Source organism: Mustela nivalis, assembly GCF_964662115.1.
Source record: "Mustela nivalis genome assembly, chromosome: 16".
Classification (NCBI taxonomy): Eukaryota; Metazoa; Chordata; class Mammalia; order Carnivora; family Mustelidae; genus Mustela; species Mustela nivalis.
The window spans coordinates 42,211,801-42,233,465 of NC_139035.1; the positions used below are offsets into that span (position 1 = coordinate 42,211,801).

The 21,665-nt window shown below is 39.4% G+C and overlaps 1 protein-coding gene across 12 annotated transcripts in view; it reads left to right on the top strand.

The window, feature by feature from the left end:
- PPP1R12B (protein phosphatase 1 regulatory subunit 12B) overlaps positions 1–21,665 on the top strand; it is a 220,127-nt gene that overhangs the window by 103,943 nt on the left and 94,519 nt on the right. For all 12 annotated transcript variants that reach the window (XR_014303700.1, XR_014303701.1, XR_014303702.1 and 9 more), the window contains one exon: positions 19,310–19,400. Coding sequence is in view for 8 of the 12 variants with exons in the window: in XM_082701996.1 (XP_082558122.1) it covers positions 19,310–19,400 (91 nt within the window). In the remaining 4 variants the exon portion in view is untranslated. The remainder of the gene's footprint in view (positions 1–19,309; positions 19,401–21,665) is intronic.

The window sequence follows — 21,665 nt, forward strand, 5'->3', positions numbered from 1 at the left end:
CCCGCCTCCCTCTCTCTCTCTCTCTCTGCCTGCCTCTCTGCCTACTTGTGACCTCTGTCTGTCAAATAAATAAATGAAGTCTTTAAAAAAAAAAAAAAAAAAAGAATTAAGGTGTACAGTGTTTAGAATAACCGGTTTAGAACTTCTCTGGTGTTTGTTCATATTCCTAAAGAATTTAAACATGTGCACTGACTTAAGGATCCCACCCAAGAGGTTAGAGTGGCAGAGGACAACTAATAATTTCAAGAAGTAGAAACATGCTTCTCTTTTCAAGAAGAAACTGACATCAGTAATGTATTCTTAAGTTGGATGATAGGTGGTGGTTGGTTGTATTCTTTTTTTTTTTTTTTTTAAGATTTATTTATTTACTTTAGAGAGGAGGGAGGGGCAGAGAGAAAGAAGGCAGACTCCTCGCTGAGCACTGAGTCTGACATGGGGCTCCATCCCAGGACCTTAACCATAGCCTGAGCTGAAACCCGAGATTTGAACTCTTAACTGACTGTGCCACCCAGGCGCCCCTGGTGGTTGTATTCTTTGTATCTTTTTAAGTCTTAAATATTATATAATATATTTTAAATAAATGAAACAAAAAGAATTGTTGGATATGTAGGACAATTGCAGAGAGAAGCTGGTTTAGGTAAATGAAAGGTTAGACTACTCCTTGAGTTGGCCTTTGAACAGGAAATGACAAAATGCAAAGACTAGCTCATTGAGCTGTTTACATACTACAAACCATACATTCGCATTGAATCTTCATGGAAGTAAATGTTTTCCCATACCTACAAGAGGAGAAGTTTCCTAAATCATTTTTTATATTCCTAGGACCCATTTTTCTAGACAAAATTCAAAATCATGCTGTGTCCGGCCATGTAAAGGATTCTGTGGATGGGTAGTCATTTCAGCCCTGTAGAGAGATCACTCACTAGAGTCTGAGCTCAGCTTGTCCAGAACTAAACTTTGGCTCTTCTCACTGGTCCCTCTCTACTCTTCTTCTTGGGCTTTGTGTCTTTGGCATCGTATCACTCTATGTACTCAGGTAGAAAACGCTGGCCATTTCCCGAACATGCTTTTCCTTATATGACCCTCTTTGTGCTCGACCTTCTTTCTGGAAAGGGCTTCTATCACCTTCCCCACTGAACAAGAGTCTATTCATGGGGTGAAAACCCACCACTGGCTACCCTGTTTCCCCAGCTCCAGGCTGCACTCAGTGCGGTCTCTAGAGTGTTCTTCGGTAGCACTTTTCTTAGGACTGCTTTAACTAATTAAATAAATTAGATGTTGTCTCTCCTCATTACTACATTGTGAGATTCTTTTAAAAAAAAAAATATTTTATTTATTTATTTGACAGAGATCACAAGTAGGCAGAAAGGCAGGCAGAGAGAGAGGAGGAAGCAGGCTCCCTGCTGAGCGGAGAGCCCAATGTAGGGCTGGATCCCAGGACTCTGGGACCAGGACCTGAGACGAAGGCAGAGGCTTTAACCCACTGAGTCACCCAGGCGCCCCTACATTGTGAGCTTCTTGAGAATGCTTTTTTTATTGGGTTTTCTGCATACCACAGAGCCTAATACATAGTGGGGGTTGGGTAAATACGTATAGAAGAAACTTCTCAGTGAAAATGAGCCTCTGTGTAGTAATACACTCTTTCCAGAAGGTGGCAGCAGAAGAACGTCAGTTGATCTACTTCATGTAAGGTGCCCTAAGACCTGATTTTGTGTTTGGGACAGTTTGCAGATAAGCGTGTTTACCCCATTCCATGTAAAGAGTTTTTCTACAGGGAGTGCAGGTGTTTCTGGCATGGGGAGGCCCTCTGTGGGCATCACTGGGGTGCTGCTTCACCAGAGTGCAGCAAACTCCCTGGGGGCAAGGCAGGAGACTCCAGTTTCCTCTTCAGCTGAACACACAGTGTTTGCCCTCTCAGGCAAGCCATTTAACTTCTTCACTCTCAGAGTCTTAATTGGTTAGTCAGTGGAGTTAGGAGATTTGTAGGTAGTATTGGATTCTAAAATCATCGGATTCTAAGTCTTTGATGGCCATCTGACTGTTTCTGTGCTCAGTATTGTGCTGAGTATAATAAAAAAGGGGTATGTCCTAGGCAGTGCCTAGAAGATCAGGGTCACCACATACACACACAGTAAACCAAGAGTATACATTAAGGAACTGTATATCCTTGACTGCAAGACTGTGTTCCTGTATATTAGGAGTTTAGAGAAGAAGCTGAATGAATGAGGGAGGATGGAGAGGGTAGGAAGGGCTTCGTGAAGCCACTGAAGATAGAATTTGAGTTGGCTTTTGAACATATGAGTTGGTTTAAATGGGGTAAGAGAATTCATATTTTTGGAAGCTTGTTATGTTATACGCCAGTACCCTCCTAGATGCATTTAATCCTCCCAGCTTTGTGAGATAAGTAATATTGCTTTCTTAAAAGATACAAGGAAATTAAGGCTCAGATAGACTATGGAAAGTGCCCACACTCACAGAGCTAGTAAATGGCAAAACCAGGATTCAAAACCAGATCTTTTGGAATTTAAAGTCCATGCTTACTGTACACCACTGAGCACACAGATGTGTGCCAGGGTGCAAGTCTTCATTGGACCATTGTATACCATAAGCTAGCAATGAGCACAGTGGTTAAAATCTCTTGACATTTTTTTGAAGGGAAGACAGAACTTCTAGGAAATGAGTATTCATCTTGGGAGATACCACTTTTGAAAACAAAGCAAATCAAACACTTTCTATCCTATCTGAAACTGAAATAGGAAGTAAGGGTTTTGGGGAAACAAATGAGAAGTTGTCTTATACGTCCACTGGCTTATTCAGTGTTTTGTGAGGATGCTGGATATGGGAAGGTTACTTTTGGGAGAATTCCAGAGCCACGGGCAGGCTTGTTTCTATTTTAAGAAATATTTTAAAAATTGGGATTGGATGACAGCAATTACCTGAATGATTCATTGTTTCTGGTTTGTCTTTAAACCACTTTTCCCCCTCTTCCCCAGAGTCTTTTAGCTAATTCTGGGTAGTATAATTGACCCAGCTCTTTAAATTGTTTCCTCTGAATAAATTTTAGTCTTTTAACCTGAAAAAGAAAAATTGAATGTGATTCACAAATCTGGTGCATTTGTGCTGAAAATGGCTCACTGCTCATTGCCATGTAAATAAAATATAGTAATAACTCAAGGACTACGTTCCTTTACAATGAAGCTTATAATATTTAAAAGAAAGAACATTTGGCACACAAAATTCATAAGTCATGGGAACCAGAGCTGCAAGCTTAGCTGTATCTATGACAAAAACACTCCTGCACAAAGATGTTGTTTGTCCTTGACAGGTGCTTGTCTCTTGTGTCTTCATAGACTTACCTTCGGTGCTGTACTACCTTCTGAGGTCATCCTTTCTCACTCTGTCTTCCCTATTACTCTTGGAAAAGCCCTTATGTCACTTTATTTACTTCCTAGCCTCCTGTTCTCTCCACAGCCTATTAAAGTAGAAATTTTGCCCCACTCCCCTTTCCAGTGAAATTGCTCTAGGAGGGGGCCCAGTGGCATTCCTAATGATCAGATTCCTTAATCACTGCTTCATCTGTTACCCTGAACTCCCAGCAGCACGTTATGATGTTGACTGCTGTCTTCTGAAATCTTTATTCTCTCTTGACCCCTGAGATACCACTTCTGTCCGAAAGAGAGACCCCTGAGGGCTCACTTCTGTCCTTTCGGATTGCTCCTTCAGTGTGTCCTTTTAAGCTCATTTTCTTTTGCAAACACCTTATGTACTGTTCTCGGGCTTCCTTCTTTTCTCTTCTCAGGACTCTCTAGTTGATCTGGTCCACTCCAGTCTCCTCAGCCATTACTCGACTAGATTTCTAGCCTAGACATCTCTGATGAGCTTCACGGCACTGCATGGAAAGGATTTAGGTAGAATAGTGCCTCACTTCCGGTAGCCACACCTAATGTTTTCTGGCCATTGTTTTCCTTTCCCCAATATTCATGATTTCAAGTGTTATTACATGTGCGCATTTTTAAGGATTCTCTAGTCCTCTATAAGAAAAAGAATATAACCAAACCAAACCGTTTCCTTCCTTCTGACCCAAAAAGCCTGCAAAGAGAGACAAAAGCCTGTTAGTTTTCATGTATTTCTTTAAGATTTATTTATTTATTTATTTGAGAGAGAGAGAGTGAGAGAGAGAACGTTGAGTGGGGGCGGGGGGAGGGACAGAGTGCGAGGGAGAGAGTCCCCAGGCAGATTCCCCGCTGAGTGAGGAGCCCTGCACAAGGCTGGATCCCAGGACTTTGAGGTCATGACCTGAGTCAAAATCACGAGTCAGACATAACCAATCAAGCCACCCAAGTGCCCCAGTTTTCATGTATTTTAAAAAGTCTTTTTGTCCTGAAGAAGTGTTACCGAATTGGGAAACACAGAAATCAAACTAGAAACCTTCTCTTTACTTCCCACCAAGAAGTGACATACTCCTCCCCAGGTCCTGTCATTCATTGTCAAGAGCCCTTCAATTATACTCTCTCTCCATCTGCACTGCCCTCTGTTAACTTGGCCCCTCCCAGCTGGACCCTTGGCCGCCTTCTCCCCTTCCCCATCCCAACAGTCCCTCCTCTACAGTGCAGATCTGATCGGCTCACTCTCTTGCTTGAAATCCAAGAATGGAGCCATAAGCAGTGTTGTCCCCCGGCTTGGTGTAGGAAGCCCTCTTCCCAGTCTTTCCAGATTCCGTTCACATCACCTCCTCTATGTTTTATCTCTCACCCTTCTGATAATTCTGGGCTTCCTATCCAGAGCACGAGCTCTTTATGTCATGGCATTTCTTATCTTAAATTTTAATTATCACTCCTTTATATGTACGACTTCCTCACGAGATCCTGTTGGAAATCAGGCCTTGTTTGTTTTGAAATATAGTATCTGGAGTAGGTTTAAAAAAAAAAAAAGTGCAGGATGGGGCAATGGTTGGTTAAATGGAATGAAGAAAATGAATGGATCAACACACTGATGGTGAAACTTTCCAAATGGTAAATAAATGAGCGTGTGATTGGGACCAACCCTAAGACAAAGCTATGTTAACTTGAATTCTAAATTTCCTCCATAAACTTAATTGAGTCCAGTAACCGTGTTGGAGCACCTACTATAAGCTAGACACAGTGCTAAATGTTAATGATGTGATGACAAAAAATAGCCCTACCTTCCTAAAACTTAGAGAATGGTGGCTAGTGGTGCAAAGAATATAAGGAATTTTATTTCACAAGAGCTTAGGCTCGTTTTTGTTACGATCTATAAGGTAGTGGCTAACACCTGATTTAGTGGGTTAGGACAGTTATTGGTTTACTTACTACTTTTTAGTGTGAATGAAAAAGTCAGTGTGTTCCTTTAGTATCAAGTTTTAAAGCTTTTTGTGTAATTACAAAAAATTCCCATAGACTGGGATTGGGGGAGATGGACTACAAAGGGACATGAGAATTTTGGGGGCTAATAGATCTATTCTCTATCCTGATTGTGGTGATCGTTACAGAATTCTAGGCACTTGTCAGAACTTACAACTCTTCGACCTGTATACTTTCTAGGGCAAATTTTACTGTGTGTAAATTATATCCCAGGAAGCCTGACTTTTAAAAAGTGCCACTGAGGGTAATTAATCTGTCATCTGAAAAGTGGGGTGGTTGGCTGGGGAAGATAATCTGTTTTACAGGCCTTCTCTGAAGAGAAATCTGATTTAGGTCCCCGAAGTCCTTCCATTGTAGACCCGTCTCTTCTTAACCCAAGCGTCAGGAAAGTTCAGAAATCCCTGAAATTGTTAGCAAAATTTTGTTAGGTGTAAATTACTTTTTTTTTTTTTTCTGGGAAGAGATGACAACTTAAATCTTGTTGTTATAAGTAGGTTACTGTTCAATAAAGGTTAAAAAAACCAGGTTGGGGTGCTTCCCCACTCCCCAGGTCCTCCCTTTTTCCTAAGGAAGGCCATGCTAGTGATTACAGCAGTTGGAGACCAGTTTCTAGAAGGTGAGAGGAGTCTGTGAGTCCACTGACCTTAGTACTTAGAGCCCACCTGGTGCTAACATAGGCCTGTTTCTAATTCCCCACTTACATGGATTAGAGCCCTCTTTTCCACCTTCTTAAACCCAAACTCTCACTCCCTTCTCTGTCCTAAGGGTGACGAAAGGATATTTTTTTCCCTGAAATATTTATATTACTTTAATATATCCTAGAAAGTATCTGTCCTTTCTAGGTCACTGCCAATTATGGTAATAAAGGATTTTTCTAAGTGTGGAATATAACTACATCTTACTCCTTAAAACAGTCCTTTGAATATTAATAATCAGTTTTTAAAGTTTGGGATGCCTGGGTAGCTCAGTCGGTTAAGTGTCCAACTCTTGATTTCAGCTCAGGTTGAGTTCTCGGGGTGGTGGGGTGAACCTGCCGCATTGGGCTCTGCACTCAGTGCAGGGTCTGCTTGTCCCCCTCCCTCTCCCTCTGCCTCTCCCCCCACTGTCTCTCTCAAATAAAATCTTTAAAGGTTTTGGAGTTTATAAAATTTTCCACCATGTGCATATTTTAAGGAGAAAAATAATTATTTATCCATAATCTTAACCATTCAGCAATACCCCTACTAACATCTTTTTATGTTGTGTTGATTTTGAGAGTATACTGTAGATTTTTTTCTTATTAAAATATTATTATTAAATATTACAAATACCCAACGTATCCATTTCTGGCTCAATTAAGTTCTAGCTATATTAGGGGTGCCTGGGTGGCTCAGTGGGTTAAAGCCTCTGCCTTCGGCTCAGGTCATGATCCCAGGGTCCTGGGATCGAGCCCCACATCGGGCTCTCTGCTCAGCGGGGAGCCTGCTTCCCTTCCTCTCTCTCTGCCTGCCTCTCTGCATACTTGTGATCTCTGTCAAATAAATAAATAAAATCCTTAAAAAAAATTAAAAAAAAAAAGTTCTAGCTATATTAGCTTCAGTGGGGTTTTTTTGCTTTTTTTTTTTTTTGGTTTGGTTGGTTTTTTGTTTTTTAGCTTCAGTGTTTTTTAAATAAAATATTAAAAATGTCATTGAGGCCCCTGCGTCTGTCTCAGTCTCATCCCCTTGACTCCCTCCCTAGCTGGAGGTAGCTACTATACTAAATTTTGTGTTTGTCATTTGCAAACTTTTATTAGTTATTATTCTGTTTATATATACACATATTACTACTTTCACATTTTTTTTCCTTCCTATAAATTATATCATTCTGCACACATCATTCTGAAACCTCCTGTGTTTTACTTAGCATTCTTTTGTGCATTTTGCATGCTCATTTTAGTCCATTGTGTAGATATACCACATTTTGGTTTGGGGTTGGTTGTTTTTTTTCTGCTAATGTACATTTAGGTCATTTTCTGTCTCTCTCTCTTTTATAAATACTGATTATTCTGTTGCGTTGCTGTGTACATTCTTCATGTTTTCTTATCTAAATATGTAACAGTTTCTCAAGGGTATTTATTTTCAAATGGAATTCCTGGATCTAAACAGTGAGTACCTCTTTACTTGAGATGCCAGACTGCTCTCCTATTTCCACTCTCACCAGCAATGTAGGAGAGTTTCTACATCTTTACAACTAATGTTATACTTGATAATGTCAGTGGTTTGTGCTTTTGAGAATCTCAGGAAGATGAAGTGGTTTTCCTTGTTTTAATTTTGCATTTCGTGATCATTAAGCAAAACTGAACATTTTCTCTTATGTGTATTGGCTTTGTGGGTTTCCTGTTTTGTAAATTCCCTGATTATATGCTTTGTTATTATTTCCTCTTGGATTCTTGGTTTTTTTTTAAATTGGTGTAAGTTCTTTACATATTCAAAATGCTAATATTTTGCAAGTTACGTATCTGTAGTAGTTTGTGGTTTGTCTTCTAATGTCTGTACAGACTCTGTCATATGAATGTTCCATAATCTATTCAGTTGTTCCCCCTGTTGTTTCCTATTTGGATTATTTCCATGAATATTTTGTGTTGACTTTTTGAATTTTTTTCTTTTTTTTTTTTAAAGATTTTATTTATTTATTTGACAGAGATCACAAGTAGTCAGAGAGGCAGGCAGAGAGAGAGGGGGAAGCGGCCTCCCAGCTGAGCAGAGAGCCCGATGCGGGGCTCGATCCCAGGATCCTGAGACCATGACCTGAGCCGAAGGCAGAGGCTTAACCCACTGAGCCACCCAGGTGCCCCTTGAATTTTTTTCTTAAAAAAAATTCAGTGGTGGTGCTGAATTTGACCTGGTCTATTTTGTAGTTAGTGATGAATGTTCAAGACAGTTGGCCCAGTCCAGTTGGTACAGCCTGTGGGTATGAAATAAAGCAGCCCTTGTGCTTTTGGCACCTGAATCTGCCATTCTTGGCATCCCTAACACCTGTTCTGACCAATGAACTAACTGTAGAGTGACCTAAATAAGTAAAAGATTGTCATTTGTGAAAGTGGTTTTGGCACTGGAAGCTGGAGTGTTTTTAATGGAACAAATGTTCAGAGATACAGGAATTTGAGGCAATATAGTACTTATCAAAGGTAGGTCACAGAAACACCAGGCTCACGTGGTTTGTAAAGCAAAAGGAGTTCTCTGAGCTGTCATTTGGTGCCATATAACTTAAGAGGTTAGGGCGGGGGGATCAGCAGACTTTTTTTGTAAAGGGCCAGACAGTAAATCTTCTGGGCCTTTGGGCCCTGTGCTCTCCGCTGCATCTGCTCAGCTCTGCCCCTGCAGCAGAGCAAGCAGTAGGCACACAGCCTCACCCCTCATTTCTGTATTGTCCGTGACCGCTTTGGCACTACAGTGGAGGTGTTCCGTAGCCTTGCAAAGCCTGGAAGATAGGCTGTCTGGCCCTTCACAGATAAAGTTTGCAAACTTGGCAATATTGACATTTGGGGCCAGATAATTCTTTGTCATTGTCCCTGGTGGGGACCAGATTGTTCCCTGTTGAGGACTGCTGGTCTAGGGGATTCAGGAAATTCTTCGTTTAGTTGAGGGAACTCCTCCCTCCTCTTTAAATAATTATTCTGTGTCGGGGAGATGTAGCTTTGATTGCTTGCTTAAACTTTCACTCTGATCTCAGGGTTGCGTTAGGAATGTGTCAAATGAGCACTTGAATACAGTTGTCCCTAAACTGTGAATCTCCTGATATGTGACACATACCGTATCTGGAAGTCTTTCTGATCTGTAGGTAGCTTATCAAATTGAGCAGTACTTAGTCTCTCTGTGTTTAGCTTTAACCCACTTATGCCAGATTGGAAATTTGTCCCTGCATTTGTCTGTCATGTGTTCTTTTTTGTCTCTGTTCCTTACCGCTGTTGACCTTTGCCAGCCAGCTGGGCCTGAGCCTCTAGTGAGGCACGTGGGTAGATGTAGCTACCAGGATAGCCCAAGGGCAGATGAAATAACATCCAGAATAAGAACACAGCATCCCTCTTGCTCTGTCTTTCTCACACAGAGTTCCTCCCCCTCCCCTCTGTATGAAATGAGAAGTAGTATTGATTGGTTTGGTACAGTGTATAAAATATGCATCTAATGGAATGGTATTTTGGGCACTATTAGCAGCATTCGCTGTGCCGAGCCCCAAGATTTTGCCTTCCTCGCCTTTTCTCCTCCCCTTCCTTCTCCTCCTCCTTAGTAGCAGGTTCTTAGCAAATTGCAAGCTTTGCCTCTGGCTTGCTGGATAGCAGTGGAAGCGCAAGCCTTTCCTAGTTTCCAAGGGAGACCGGGTGCTGAGACTGCAGTCTTGCCCGGCAGCCGCTTACCTTTCTTGCTATTCGTCTCCACACATCTTTTGACCTTCATTCTGCTATGCAGGCCTGCACGAGGAGGTAACAGTCCGTTTTCTTGACGCTCTCTTTGTAAAGGGGGCAGAGGGAGAGAACGGTGGTACGGGGTAAGGCATACGGGGTTAGCAGAGAATAAATGCTGCCATTAGGTAAAAAGTGTCTTTGAGGTGTGCTGTATCTTAAGCTTGTTCCTGTTCGCTATGTCTATAAATATCTTACAGACAGGAGCCCCACCACTACATTATAGGACTTAAAAGCACCCCATGTAAAAATGCAAAATTAATGTCATAATACCTCTAGAAGCACAGAAAAAAAAAATGGAACTTTAATCTTTGGAAATAAAATAAAATAAATTGGTTTTAAACTCAGCTGTCTGACAAACTGCATTCTGTTAGCTTATGTTGTATGAGCTGAATCTAGTTTTCAGGTTTTAAGGAGAGAGCTTCATGATAACGTGTCTTAATTGGATTTTCAGGACTTCTGGAGCTGTGCTTTCCAGGATGGTAGCCAGTGGCCATGAGCGGCTGTGTAGATTTAAGTTAACTAAAAATTAAATAAGATTAAAAATTCATTTCCTCTGTCACACTAGCACGTTTTGGGTGTTTAGTAGTCACACATGACAGCAACTGCTGTTTTGGACCAGGCAGGGATACGACTTTTCCATTATCGTACAAAGTTCCATTGGACTCTACTAAAGCAAGTGACCTATAGAATATAGGAAATCTAGTATTTGAGCAGAAGCAATGAATAGGCATTTTAGTGAGAGACTTAGAGATGGTTTGTCCAGAATCAGCATAAAAACGGACTCACTAGGAATTCAAGTTGCATGGGACCTTAAAACTATAGACTTAACCCTTCATTTTGTAAGTGGAGAAACTAAGGTACCAAGAAATCAAACGATTCTCTTGAGGTCAAACATGTAGTTAATGGCAGAACTGAAACTGGAACCCAGGTACGTGTTCTTTCTGCCATACCACATTTCTAACACTAGAAATAGCGAGGGAAACTTGAACTCAAGCTACCTGCCAGAGCCCTGGCGACTGTAGCGTCAACTGCATTCTCTGTCACTTGTGCTTTGTTCATGACAGCTTTATAATGTGTTGGTGGCAGGCTCTGAAAATGGAAAAATCATTCTTTCCCAAGATAGAGTGTTGATTATGGCATTCTTCTAGGAGACATCAGGGGAAGATAGGGGAAAGTCTAATGCAAGGCATCTTTATACACTCATTCCTGATATTGCTAGATTTGGAAGAAGAAGTGTCCTGCCCCATAAATCCACATAATTAGGGTACCCTTCACGGTGCTGGGTGGAAGAAACAGTTTTCAGTTCTTTGGTGTAATCTAAAAAAAGCTGTACTCAAAGCAGGAGACCACAGTTATAGTCCCTTTAGGCTTGTGACTGAACAACACTGTGAGTTTAGGCAAGTATGTTAATGTTTCCTTAGGCTTTTATCGACTCATCTCTAAAACAGGAATTTATCATCTTTGCTGCAGTCTTGGAATTAGATGACTTCTTGGAGTCATAAAGTCTTTATCTATGGGTTTATGAATCTGTTAATCCTCTTAAGTTGTCCCCCTCCCCTATAGCTATCTATAGGTGCTTCCAGATTGATATGGAAGCGGTTCTCTTTGGCCTTTCTGGAATACCTTGTCTCTATATCCTTATAACATAGGATATAGTCCAAGGAATGACAAGCTATCTCATAAGACCACTAAATATTCTATAATTAACGACCGCAGCCTCATGAGTGCCATAAAAGACACATATGGAACATGGTCCTTCCCAGTTTGAAGCTAACCATGTAAGTACCCTCTCTCTCCAGTACAGATTTTGGATACAGGACTCCTTAGCGGTATTTCAAAAACCAATTTCCTATTGGTAGATTCCAGACAAAAATTTTATTCTAGGGAAAACAGCTTTGTTCTTATCTTGGAGATCATGAAAATTTATCTCTCTTTAAGTCTTCTACTTATGGTAGTTTTATTTTACTCAGAGAGCCCTTTGATCCTTCCTAGGGCATATTTTCAAGGGAATCAACACCTCTTCCAAATGAATTATCCATTTCTGGTAAAAATAATTAAGGGGAACACTTAGATTAGATGGGTTGCCTATTACCGTATACACGGCCTTTCTTTTCCAATTGCCACTGCTGAGCTTTTACTGCGGCGATGAGAATGATGTCGTAGGCGGTGTGGTGTGCCCTGGTGGCGGCAGCAGCGACACTGTGCTGAGTACTGGCTGCGTGCCAGCTCGTGTTCTAGGCGCTTTATATGTTTTCTTATTTAATCTTCACAAGAACCCTATCTATACCTGCTAATATCTATCACAGCTGTTAATATCTTCATCGTATAAGAAGCTTGGGTTTGAGCGCACTTAAATACTTTATCCAAGGTCATTATCTAGCAAGGAACTTGAGGAGTCAGGGTTCAAACCCAGGCGATTTGATTCCTACTCCCGGGTATTTTATCACTACACTGTCCTTGTCAGAAGATATATTAGGTCTTCTGATATTATTTATTGTGACTTTCTTCAGGTTCACTGGTGATTTGCTAGGCATTCTGTGCAGCTTCTTAAGATAATATCAGCCCATCTGTGGTATATAAAGGGGCACTATGAATTTAGATGCAGAGAGCAAATTATTTTTGTGATGTCATGCTAATTACCTGTAATTATGTGAATTCCACTGATTATGTAACCTCAAAGTCTTAGCAAATACAAAGAAAAATGCTTCCTGCCCTCCAGGAAACATAGTAGTAGACAAATAGGGTAATCAAAGGACTTTGGCATTGGAATCCCTTTCTGTGCTGTTGAACTGGGGTTTTAGCCTAGTTTTATCTGGATGTCACAAATATGTAGAGCCATGGCTTCTGTTATACTTTCTATTGTACTATTTTGTGAACATAGACCCATCTTCTTTTCCTAGCAATAAGGAATTGTGTTGCACTCAGATTTTGTGGATGGCTCAAATGCTTCTCAGAAAGAGCAAGGTGTGTGGAGCATGGGTTTGGTATAGGAGTCACCAGATTTTTTTCTGTAAAGGACCAGATAGTGAATCCTTTAGGCTTTGCAGGCGATTTTGTCTCCACTGCAAATATTAAACTCTGTTGCTGTAGTTACATACAACTTTATTTTACTTATAAAAATGTGGCAGGCCAGATTTGGCTCAGGACCATAGTTTGTTCACTACCTGGTCTAGATTTTAGAAAGTGTTAGGACCAGGGCTCTACTTAAAACTTAGTATGTCCCCAAGGCAACTGTAAGTTAGGTGTGTCACTTTTGTGAACCTTGGGATCCGTATCTAGGTAAAGGAAAATGAATGGAAGTGTTACTTCCTTCCTCAAAATATTTACAAATTCAAGTATTGGAGTTTTCTGGGTTTTTTAATTTTTCTTTTACAATTTAAATCATAAACCTCTCATATATTGACACAGGTAATGAAATAGTATACATAGTATATACTACATGTATAATATACTATAATAGTATACATTTACTAAAAAGATACACTAAATACATACATATGTACATGTTAATAATCTAGACATAGATGTGGTAGAATGGAAATGGCTTATTTTCATGTGGTGGAATTTAAGTTTATTTTTTATTTCCGTTTTTGTCTTCTAATTTTTCTGTGAAAAACATGTATGACTTCAAATATTTAAGACTTCTTACCTACCAGGCCTGTTTTTACCTTGTCTCTCATCCAGTAAAACCCTAGAATATGCAGTGAGAGTATGCAATGGGAGAAGCCAGTTTGAAGCTCTTTTCTTTCACTGTTGCTCCCATCTAGTATGGAAGGAAGGTTAACAGTCAAGAATTAAGTATAAGAGTGATGCTCTCTTTATTTTGCAGGTAGAAATGACATGTGTGTAGGCCAGTTGGTAACCCAGACAGAATTTCATGGGGAGCTAGTCCTCAATGGTCCAGAGCTTTCCATGTTTGGAGACTTAATTTTTTTCAGTTCACCCAGAAGAGAGGAACATATTAAGGAAGGACTCAAACCTACCAGACTTACAGTGGATTAATACATTAATACATGTATCAGAATTCCAAATTTACTAATCCATATCAAGGGAAAAAGTAAGACTGTTAAAATATAGCTTGGGGGCACCTGGATGACTCAGTTCGTTAAGCATCTGCCTTCAGCTCAGATCATAATCCCATGGTCCTGGATTTGAGCCCCACATCAGGCTCCCCACTGAGCGGGGAGTCTGCTTCTCCCTCTCCCTCTGCCTCTCCCCCTGCTTGGACACTCTCTCTCTGTCAAATGAATAAATGAAATCTTTTTTAAAATCTCTGTAGCTTGGTTGGGGACCTCTGCTTCAGGCTATGGCGTATCTTGTATTAGACAAACTCTCCAAACTGGACAAATATTAAAAAGTATCTTTGAAGATATTGGAGAGTTATTAAGGAAGTGAAGACTTGAGAGATCAAGATCCTAGAGAGAAAGAAATCATAAAGAGGTGAACCCAACAATTGGCTGTGCTTTTCCCTTTGAGGTATTTGCTGATTAATAGAGCTTTAGGTGCAAAGCTAAGAAACTGGGCAAGATTTTCAGCAATTGAAGTCTCATGGAGCTGAAGGAACAAAAACTGGGGTTCAGATAGTGGGGCCCCATATATTCACCTGGACCACTGAAGAACTACTTTCTAAAGTGAGGACTTACCAGAAATAGACCAGCCCTTGCAAACACTGAAGTTTGCCTTCCAATCAGCTCAATCTCAAGGTAGATGAAGGTCATTTGCCTTGGCCCTGTAGTTCTCAGAGGAGGTCTCCAGATCAGAAGCATCACGGAGACCTAATTAGAAATACAAATTCTTAGACCCTACTCCAGACCTGATGAATCAGGACATCTAGGCGTGGGGCCTAACAAGTTGTATTTCACAAGCCCCCTAAAAAACGCTGATGCAGATGGAAGTGTGAGAATCACTTCCTTAACCTAAGTGCCAGAGGAAAAGAATATTCTCTCATTAAAAATGTTTGGCAGTTGATGCTTGCTGGATGCTCAAGCTCTGAGCAGTGATGGGTTCAGTGTTAAATGTGATAAATACTGTATTTTGTATTTTTTAAATTGGAGCTATAATGTGGAAATGGTCCAAAGAAAACAGCTTCCTTTATGCAGTGTGCTTTTTTTTTTTAAACAAGCAACAACTCCATTTAAGAAACAGTTACTACTTTGAAGTCATATCAGTGAGAAAGATGTATATGCACTTACAGTTTTCCTAATAAAGACATGTATTCAAAGTAAAGCAAAATGTGGATTTTTTTTCAGATTAGCAGACACCAAGAAATAAGACTGATTTACCAAAAAGACTAAGAAAACTAAACAACATGAAACAATACGAATAGAGCCAGATATTGATGTTATCAAACATGGACTTTAAATTAATTATGGTTAATATGTTCAAGAAAATAGAAGGTGGAGAATTTCAACAGAGAACTGCGGTCTATTTTTAAAAAGAATCAAATAGAAATTCTAGAACCAAAACTTTAAATAACTGTAATTAGAAACTCAACTGGTGAGTTTATAGTAGACCAGCTGAAGAGAGGATTAGTGAACTAATTAGATGGATGATAACAAATATCTAACGCAAGGTGTCCAGCTGGCTCCACTGGAAGAGCGTGCAACTCTGGATCTAGGGAGTGCCAGCCCCATAGTGAGTGTAGAGATTACTTAAATAAATAAAACTTAAAACAAAAAGAAAAAGAAAATAACTCAGAATGAAACTCAGACAGAGACTAGGAAGGGAAATATAGAAAAAGCATAATAAATAAATAGAATATGGCAAATAAGGTCTGACATAAGTAGAATTGGAATGCAGAGGAAAGAAAAAGAAGAATTAGCTGCTTTTTTCCTGGGACACCATTTTTTACTTGAAAGAATGACTAGGCAAACTATAGTCCTTTAGACTTAGGTATCTGGCAGACATTTTCTTGAAAATGAATACAGTGAGCTTGTCACAAAGTTAGTTGTTGCCAATTACAAAATAAATTTCAAGGAGAGATTAGAATTTTGGAAAACCTGTATCTGCCATTATGAGTGGTATTATTGACTGCTTCCCAATATTTGAAGACTGTCCCAAGATCAAAGGTGATATTAAAGAATGATTTTTTATGTTTTATTTTTCTATTTTTTTGAGATATAATTGACATATTGTATTAGTTTTAGGTGTACAACTTAGTGATTTAATAAATATGTTACAAAATGTTTACTACAGTGAGTTTAGTTAACATCCATCATCACACATAATTATAATTTTTTCCCTCTTAAGAACTTTTAAAATTACTCTTTTAACAACTTTCAAGTTTATAATACAGCATTGTTATTTATAATCACCATACTGTACCTCATATACCCAGGGTTTACTAATCTTATAAATGAAATTTTATACCTTTTGAGCACCTTGACCTACTTTGCTCAGCCACAGATCAGTTTTCCGTTTCTATGAGTTTGTGTTTTTTTAAGATTTCACATATAAGTGAGATTAGATTTTTTTTCCCCTCTTATTTTGTATGAGTTCTTTATCTGTTTTGGATATTAGCCTTACCAGATATATGATTTGCCAATGTTTTCTTCCATCTATAGGTTGCCTTTTCTTGTTGATTGTTTGCTTTGCTGTGCAGAAGCTTTTTAGTTTGATACAGTCCCACTTAATTTATTTTTGCTCTTGTTGCCTTTGCTTTTGGTGTCAAATCCAAAAAAATCATCATCAGGGCTATGTCAAGGAGCTTACCCCTATGTTACAGAATGTGATTTATAAAACTATTACTTTATAATGCAATGTGTCAACATTTGGAGGATCTGCACCAGTGTTTTCCAAATGACCAATGTGCGATGACCTAAATTCGTGCAGGGGTAAGAAGGTCCATTCAAAATGCAAGGCAGACCAATAGATTTCAATATAACAATATGTACAGTCTGTTAACATGGTTTCAGATTCCACTTGCTACTAACCATTTTTGTCTTTCTTTTTTCTGCTACTAACCTTTGAGAAACTGCCATTTGTGTTTTAGTATATAGTTTTAAAGAAGAATATCCATAATTATCTAACTAAAAAGGCTATTACAACACTACTGGATTTACCAACTACAAACCTGTATATACAAACCTTTATATATTTTAATTGAAACACCATTATACAACATATTGAATAAAGTGTGAATGAAAATCTGGTTATCTTCTACTAAGCCAGTGTTAAAGAAAATGATAAAAATGTAATACAACACCCTTACCAAAATCTTTTGTTTTAGATAATAGTTATTTTTCATAAAAGCTAAGTTATTGATATAACTTTTTGTAATAGGGCTATTATTTTTAAATGCATTAGTGCATATTTTTAAAATTGATCAGTTTTAATTTCTGCTAGGGTAAATATGAATAGATATACATAAACAAAAGCCCTTTGGGGGGGGGGGTCTTCAGTAATTTTTAAGAATGTAAAAGGGTGGCACCTAGCGGCTTAGTCAGTTAAGCATCTACCTTCAGCTCAGGCCATGATCCCAGCATTCTGGGATCAAGCCCCACATCTGGCTCCATGCTCAGTAGGGAGTCTTTTTCTCCCTCTTCCTCTGCACTTCCCTCTTGCACACACTCTTTCTCAAATAAATAGATAAAATCTTAAAAAATATATATAGGGGCACCTAGGTGGCTCAGTTGGCTAAGCATCTGCCTTTGGCTTAGGTAATGATCTCAGGGTCCTGGGATGGAGCCCCACATCTGGCTCCCTGCTGAATGGGAAGCCTATTTCTCACTCTGCCTGCCACTTTCCTTTGTGTGTGCTCTCTCTGTCTGTCAAATAAGTAAAATCTTAAAAAAATATATATAGGGGCACCTGGGTGGCTCAGTGGGTTAAGCCGCTGCCTTCGGCTCAGGTCATGATCTCGGGGTCCCGGGATCGAGTCCCGCATCGGGCTCTCTGCTCGGCGGGGAGCCTGCTTCCTCCTCTCTCTCTCTCTGCCTCTCTGCCTACTTGTGATCTCTGTCTGTCAAATAAATAAATAAAAAATCTTAAAAAAAAAAATATATATATATATAGATAGATATAGATATAATGTAAAAGGACCCTGAAACCAAGAAATTAAAGTATCATTGCTGCAGATACTAAAATGACCATTGAAATATACAGGAGTAAAATAAATAAATAAAATATACAAAAATATTATGAATAATTTTGTGCCACTAAAAGAATATTAAGTTCTTTGAAAAATAAATATTACCAAAACAGAAAATCTGGCTAGGCCTAAGTCAATTAAAGAAATTGAACCCCTTATTTAAAACCCTCCCGTAAGGGGCACCTGGGTGGCTCAGTGGGTTAAAGCCTCTGCCTTCGGCTCAGGTCATGATCTCAGGGTCCTGGGATTGAGCCCTGCATCGGACTCTCTGCTCAGCAGGGAGCCTACTTCCTCCTCTCTCTCTCTGCCTGCCTCTCTGCCTACTTGTGATCTGTCACATAAATAACTAAAAATCTTTATTAAAAAAAAAAAAAACCTCCCGTAAAGAACACTTTAACTCCAGATGCCTTCATTCGTGCACTTTACTAATTGCTTAAGAAGGAAACAACCTTAATCTTATACAAATTCTTACAGAAAATAGACAAGGAGAAAACACTTCCCAACTTGTATGATCTTATTTCTAGAGCTGACCAGGTTATTACAAGAAGGGAAAACTACAGGCCAATTTCTCTAATAAACGTGGATAGAGAAATCCTAAACTAAACAATACTGAATCTGTAGAAAAGTAAGTCTATGTAGGGGTCTCTGGCTAGCTCAGTCAGTAGAGTGTACAACTCTTCATCTCAGGGTTGTGAGTTCAAGCCCCATGTTGTGTATAGAGCTTACTTAAAAAAATAATAAAATAATATTTCCTTAAAAAAAAAAAGATACATCATGGCCAAGTTGAGCTTATCCTAAGAATCCAATGTTATTTTATTATTCAAAAATTATTCAGTGCAATTCACCATATTAACAGAAAAAAGAAGGAAAATGATAATCTCAGTATATGGGGAAGAAAACCATATGATAAGTTCAACACACACTAATGATTAAAAAACAGAACCAATAACAACAAAACCCTCTTAGCCTACTTCCTCCTGGAATAGAAGGGAGTTGATTGAACTTGAGAAGCAGTGTCTACAGAAATCTTGCATTAGACATCAGGGTGATAAAATGCTGAATGCTTTGTCTCTGAAGGCAAGAACAAAGCATGGAAACCTGCTATCATCACTCCTTTTCAACATATCCTGGAGGCTCTAGCCAGAGCATTAAAGCAAGAAAAGAAAGAAAGAAAAATTGTAAGGATGTGGAAAGAAGAAATGAAATTTTTATTTTATAGATGACATGATTCTGCTTGAACAGTAATACATTTACAAGTAATGTCTTGTTTTCACTGTTAGCATTTCTATCATTTTGATTCTGCCTAAGTTCATTCTAAGAGTATAGAAATCACCACAGTATGTGGAAGTACCTTGTCATTCCCCATTCCCCAAGTACATGCAACTTACTTCTGCTATGACTTTTTTTTCTCTACAGATCATATCTGACTCCTGTACGGGATGAAGAAGCAGAGTCCTTACGAAAAGCACGCTCCAGACAAGCTCGGCAGACTCGAAGGTCTACCCAAGTGAGTGTGGCCTTCTTTTTTATGTCATTTTGTCTATCTTCCTTTCTGTTGGCAGAACGATTAAAAAATCTTAAGATGAGTTCCTTACTCCAGCCACTGTTGTAAGAGTTTTCACCTGTGTTAAATCTTATACTACATAGGATCAGATGAATTTATAGGTCCATCTGCCCACTCTCACTTTTATTTCTCTAGGCTCAGAGCAGGTTTATCTCCTTTCCTTCACAAGACTAATCATTCCATTTGTATTTAAGAGGCCACATCTGAAGAATCCCTAAAGGAGAAGGGTTTGGCAGTTCCTCAAAATGTTATCTGTACAGTTATCATATGACCCAGCAATTCTACTGTTAGGTATATAGTCAAGAGAAATGAAAACATATGTCCACACAGAAACTTGTACATAGGGGTGCCTGGGTGGCACAGTCAGTTCGGCAGCTGCCTTCAGCTCAGGTCATGATCCCGGAGTTCTGGGATCAAGCCCCGCATCAGGCTCCTTGCTCAGTGGGGAGCCTGCTTCTCCCCTGCCTGCCATTCCCCCTGCTTGTGCTTGCTTGCTCTTCAAATAAATAAATAAATAAATAAAAGAAACTTGTACATAGATGTTTATATAACAGCATTATTCACAACAGCCCACATCCCAAATTCAGTGTCATCTCTGAACTCTGACCAGAGTTTACTTGCTGTGTAGACCAACTCATGTGGAGTTTACAAGCTTGCTGTAGAGTTGAGTCCTGGGCCCCCAGCAGCAGCAAGGGTTAGCATTGTGTGGCTGGGTGTGCCTCAGCTATCTTCAGCAGGTGTAGGAGTGGTGGGCACAGGCTGAGCCATCAAGAAAACCAAACAAATTAAGCAGTTAGCATAATTGGGAAAAAAGGAAACAAATTTCCATCAATAAAGGAATGGATATGCAAAATATTATAGATCTGTACAATAGAATATTATTTGGCAATGAAATGATACATGCTAATGCTACAATGTACAGGAACCTTGAGAAAACATTATGTTAGGTGAAAGAAACAAGACATGATTCCATTGATATGAAAAGATCCAGAATAGGCAAAGCCAGAGAAATAGAAGAAATTAGTGGAGCACCTGGGTGGCTCAGTCACTTAAGCGTCCAACTCTGGTTTCGGCTCAGGTCATGATCTCAGGGTCATGCATCAGGCTCCATGCTGGCCATGGAGCCTGCTTAAGATTCTCTTCCTCTCCCTCTGATCCTCCCCCAACCTCACACTCACTCGCTGTCTCTCTTAAAAAAAAAGAAAGAAAAGAAAAGAAAATAGGTTAGTGGTTGCCAGGGTGGGAGAGAGGAAGGTGACTGCTGATGGAAGGAGTTTCTTTTTGGGGTGATGAAATGTTCTGAAATGAGACGGTGATGATGGTTGTGGAACTCTGAACATGCTAAAACCACTAAATTCTATACAGTCATCCCTCATTTTATTATGCGTTGCAGATACTGCTTTTGTTTGTTTGTTTGTTTTTAACTAATCGGAAGTTCAAAGTTCAGTGGCGGAAGTCACTGCGGATGTGGTGGAAGTAGCAAGGGAACTAGATTTAGCAGCGGAGCCTAAACATGGAACTGAATGGCTGAAATCTCATGATGAAACCTGAACAGGTGGGAAGTCGCTTCTTACAGATGAGCAAAAAAACTTGTTTCTTGAGACGGGATGTACTCCCGGTGAAGACTATTGAGATGACAACAAAGGATTTAGAATATGATCTCAACTTAGCTGATGAGACAGTGGCAGGGTTGGAGGGATTGACTCCAATTTTGAAAGCAGTTCTTCTGTGGGTAAAATGCTGCCAAATAGCATCCCATGCTACAGAGAAATTGTTCATGAAAACAAGAGTCAAGCAACACGGTACACTCCTTCACTGTTGTTGTATTGTAAGGAATTGCCACGGCCGCTCTGATCAGTCAGCAGCCTTTAGCGTAAAGGCAGGAGCCTCCACCAGCAAAAAGACTATGACTTGCTGAAAGCTCAGACAATGGTTAGCCTTTTTTTTAAGCAATAAAGTATTTTTTAATTCAGGTATGTACATTGTTTTTTGGACATAATGTTATTGCATACTTAATAGACCACAGTATAGTAGGAACATAACATTTCTAAGTATCGGGAAACCAAAAAATTTATTTGACTCACTGTATTGTGATACTCACTTTATCATGGTGGTCAGTATCTCTGAAATATGCCTGTTCTTTCTTTCTTTCTTTCTTTCTTTCTTTCTTTCTTTCTTTCTTTCTTTCTTTCTTTCCTTCTTTATTTA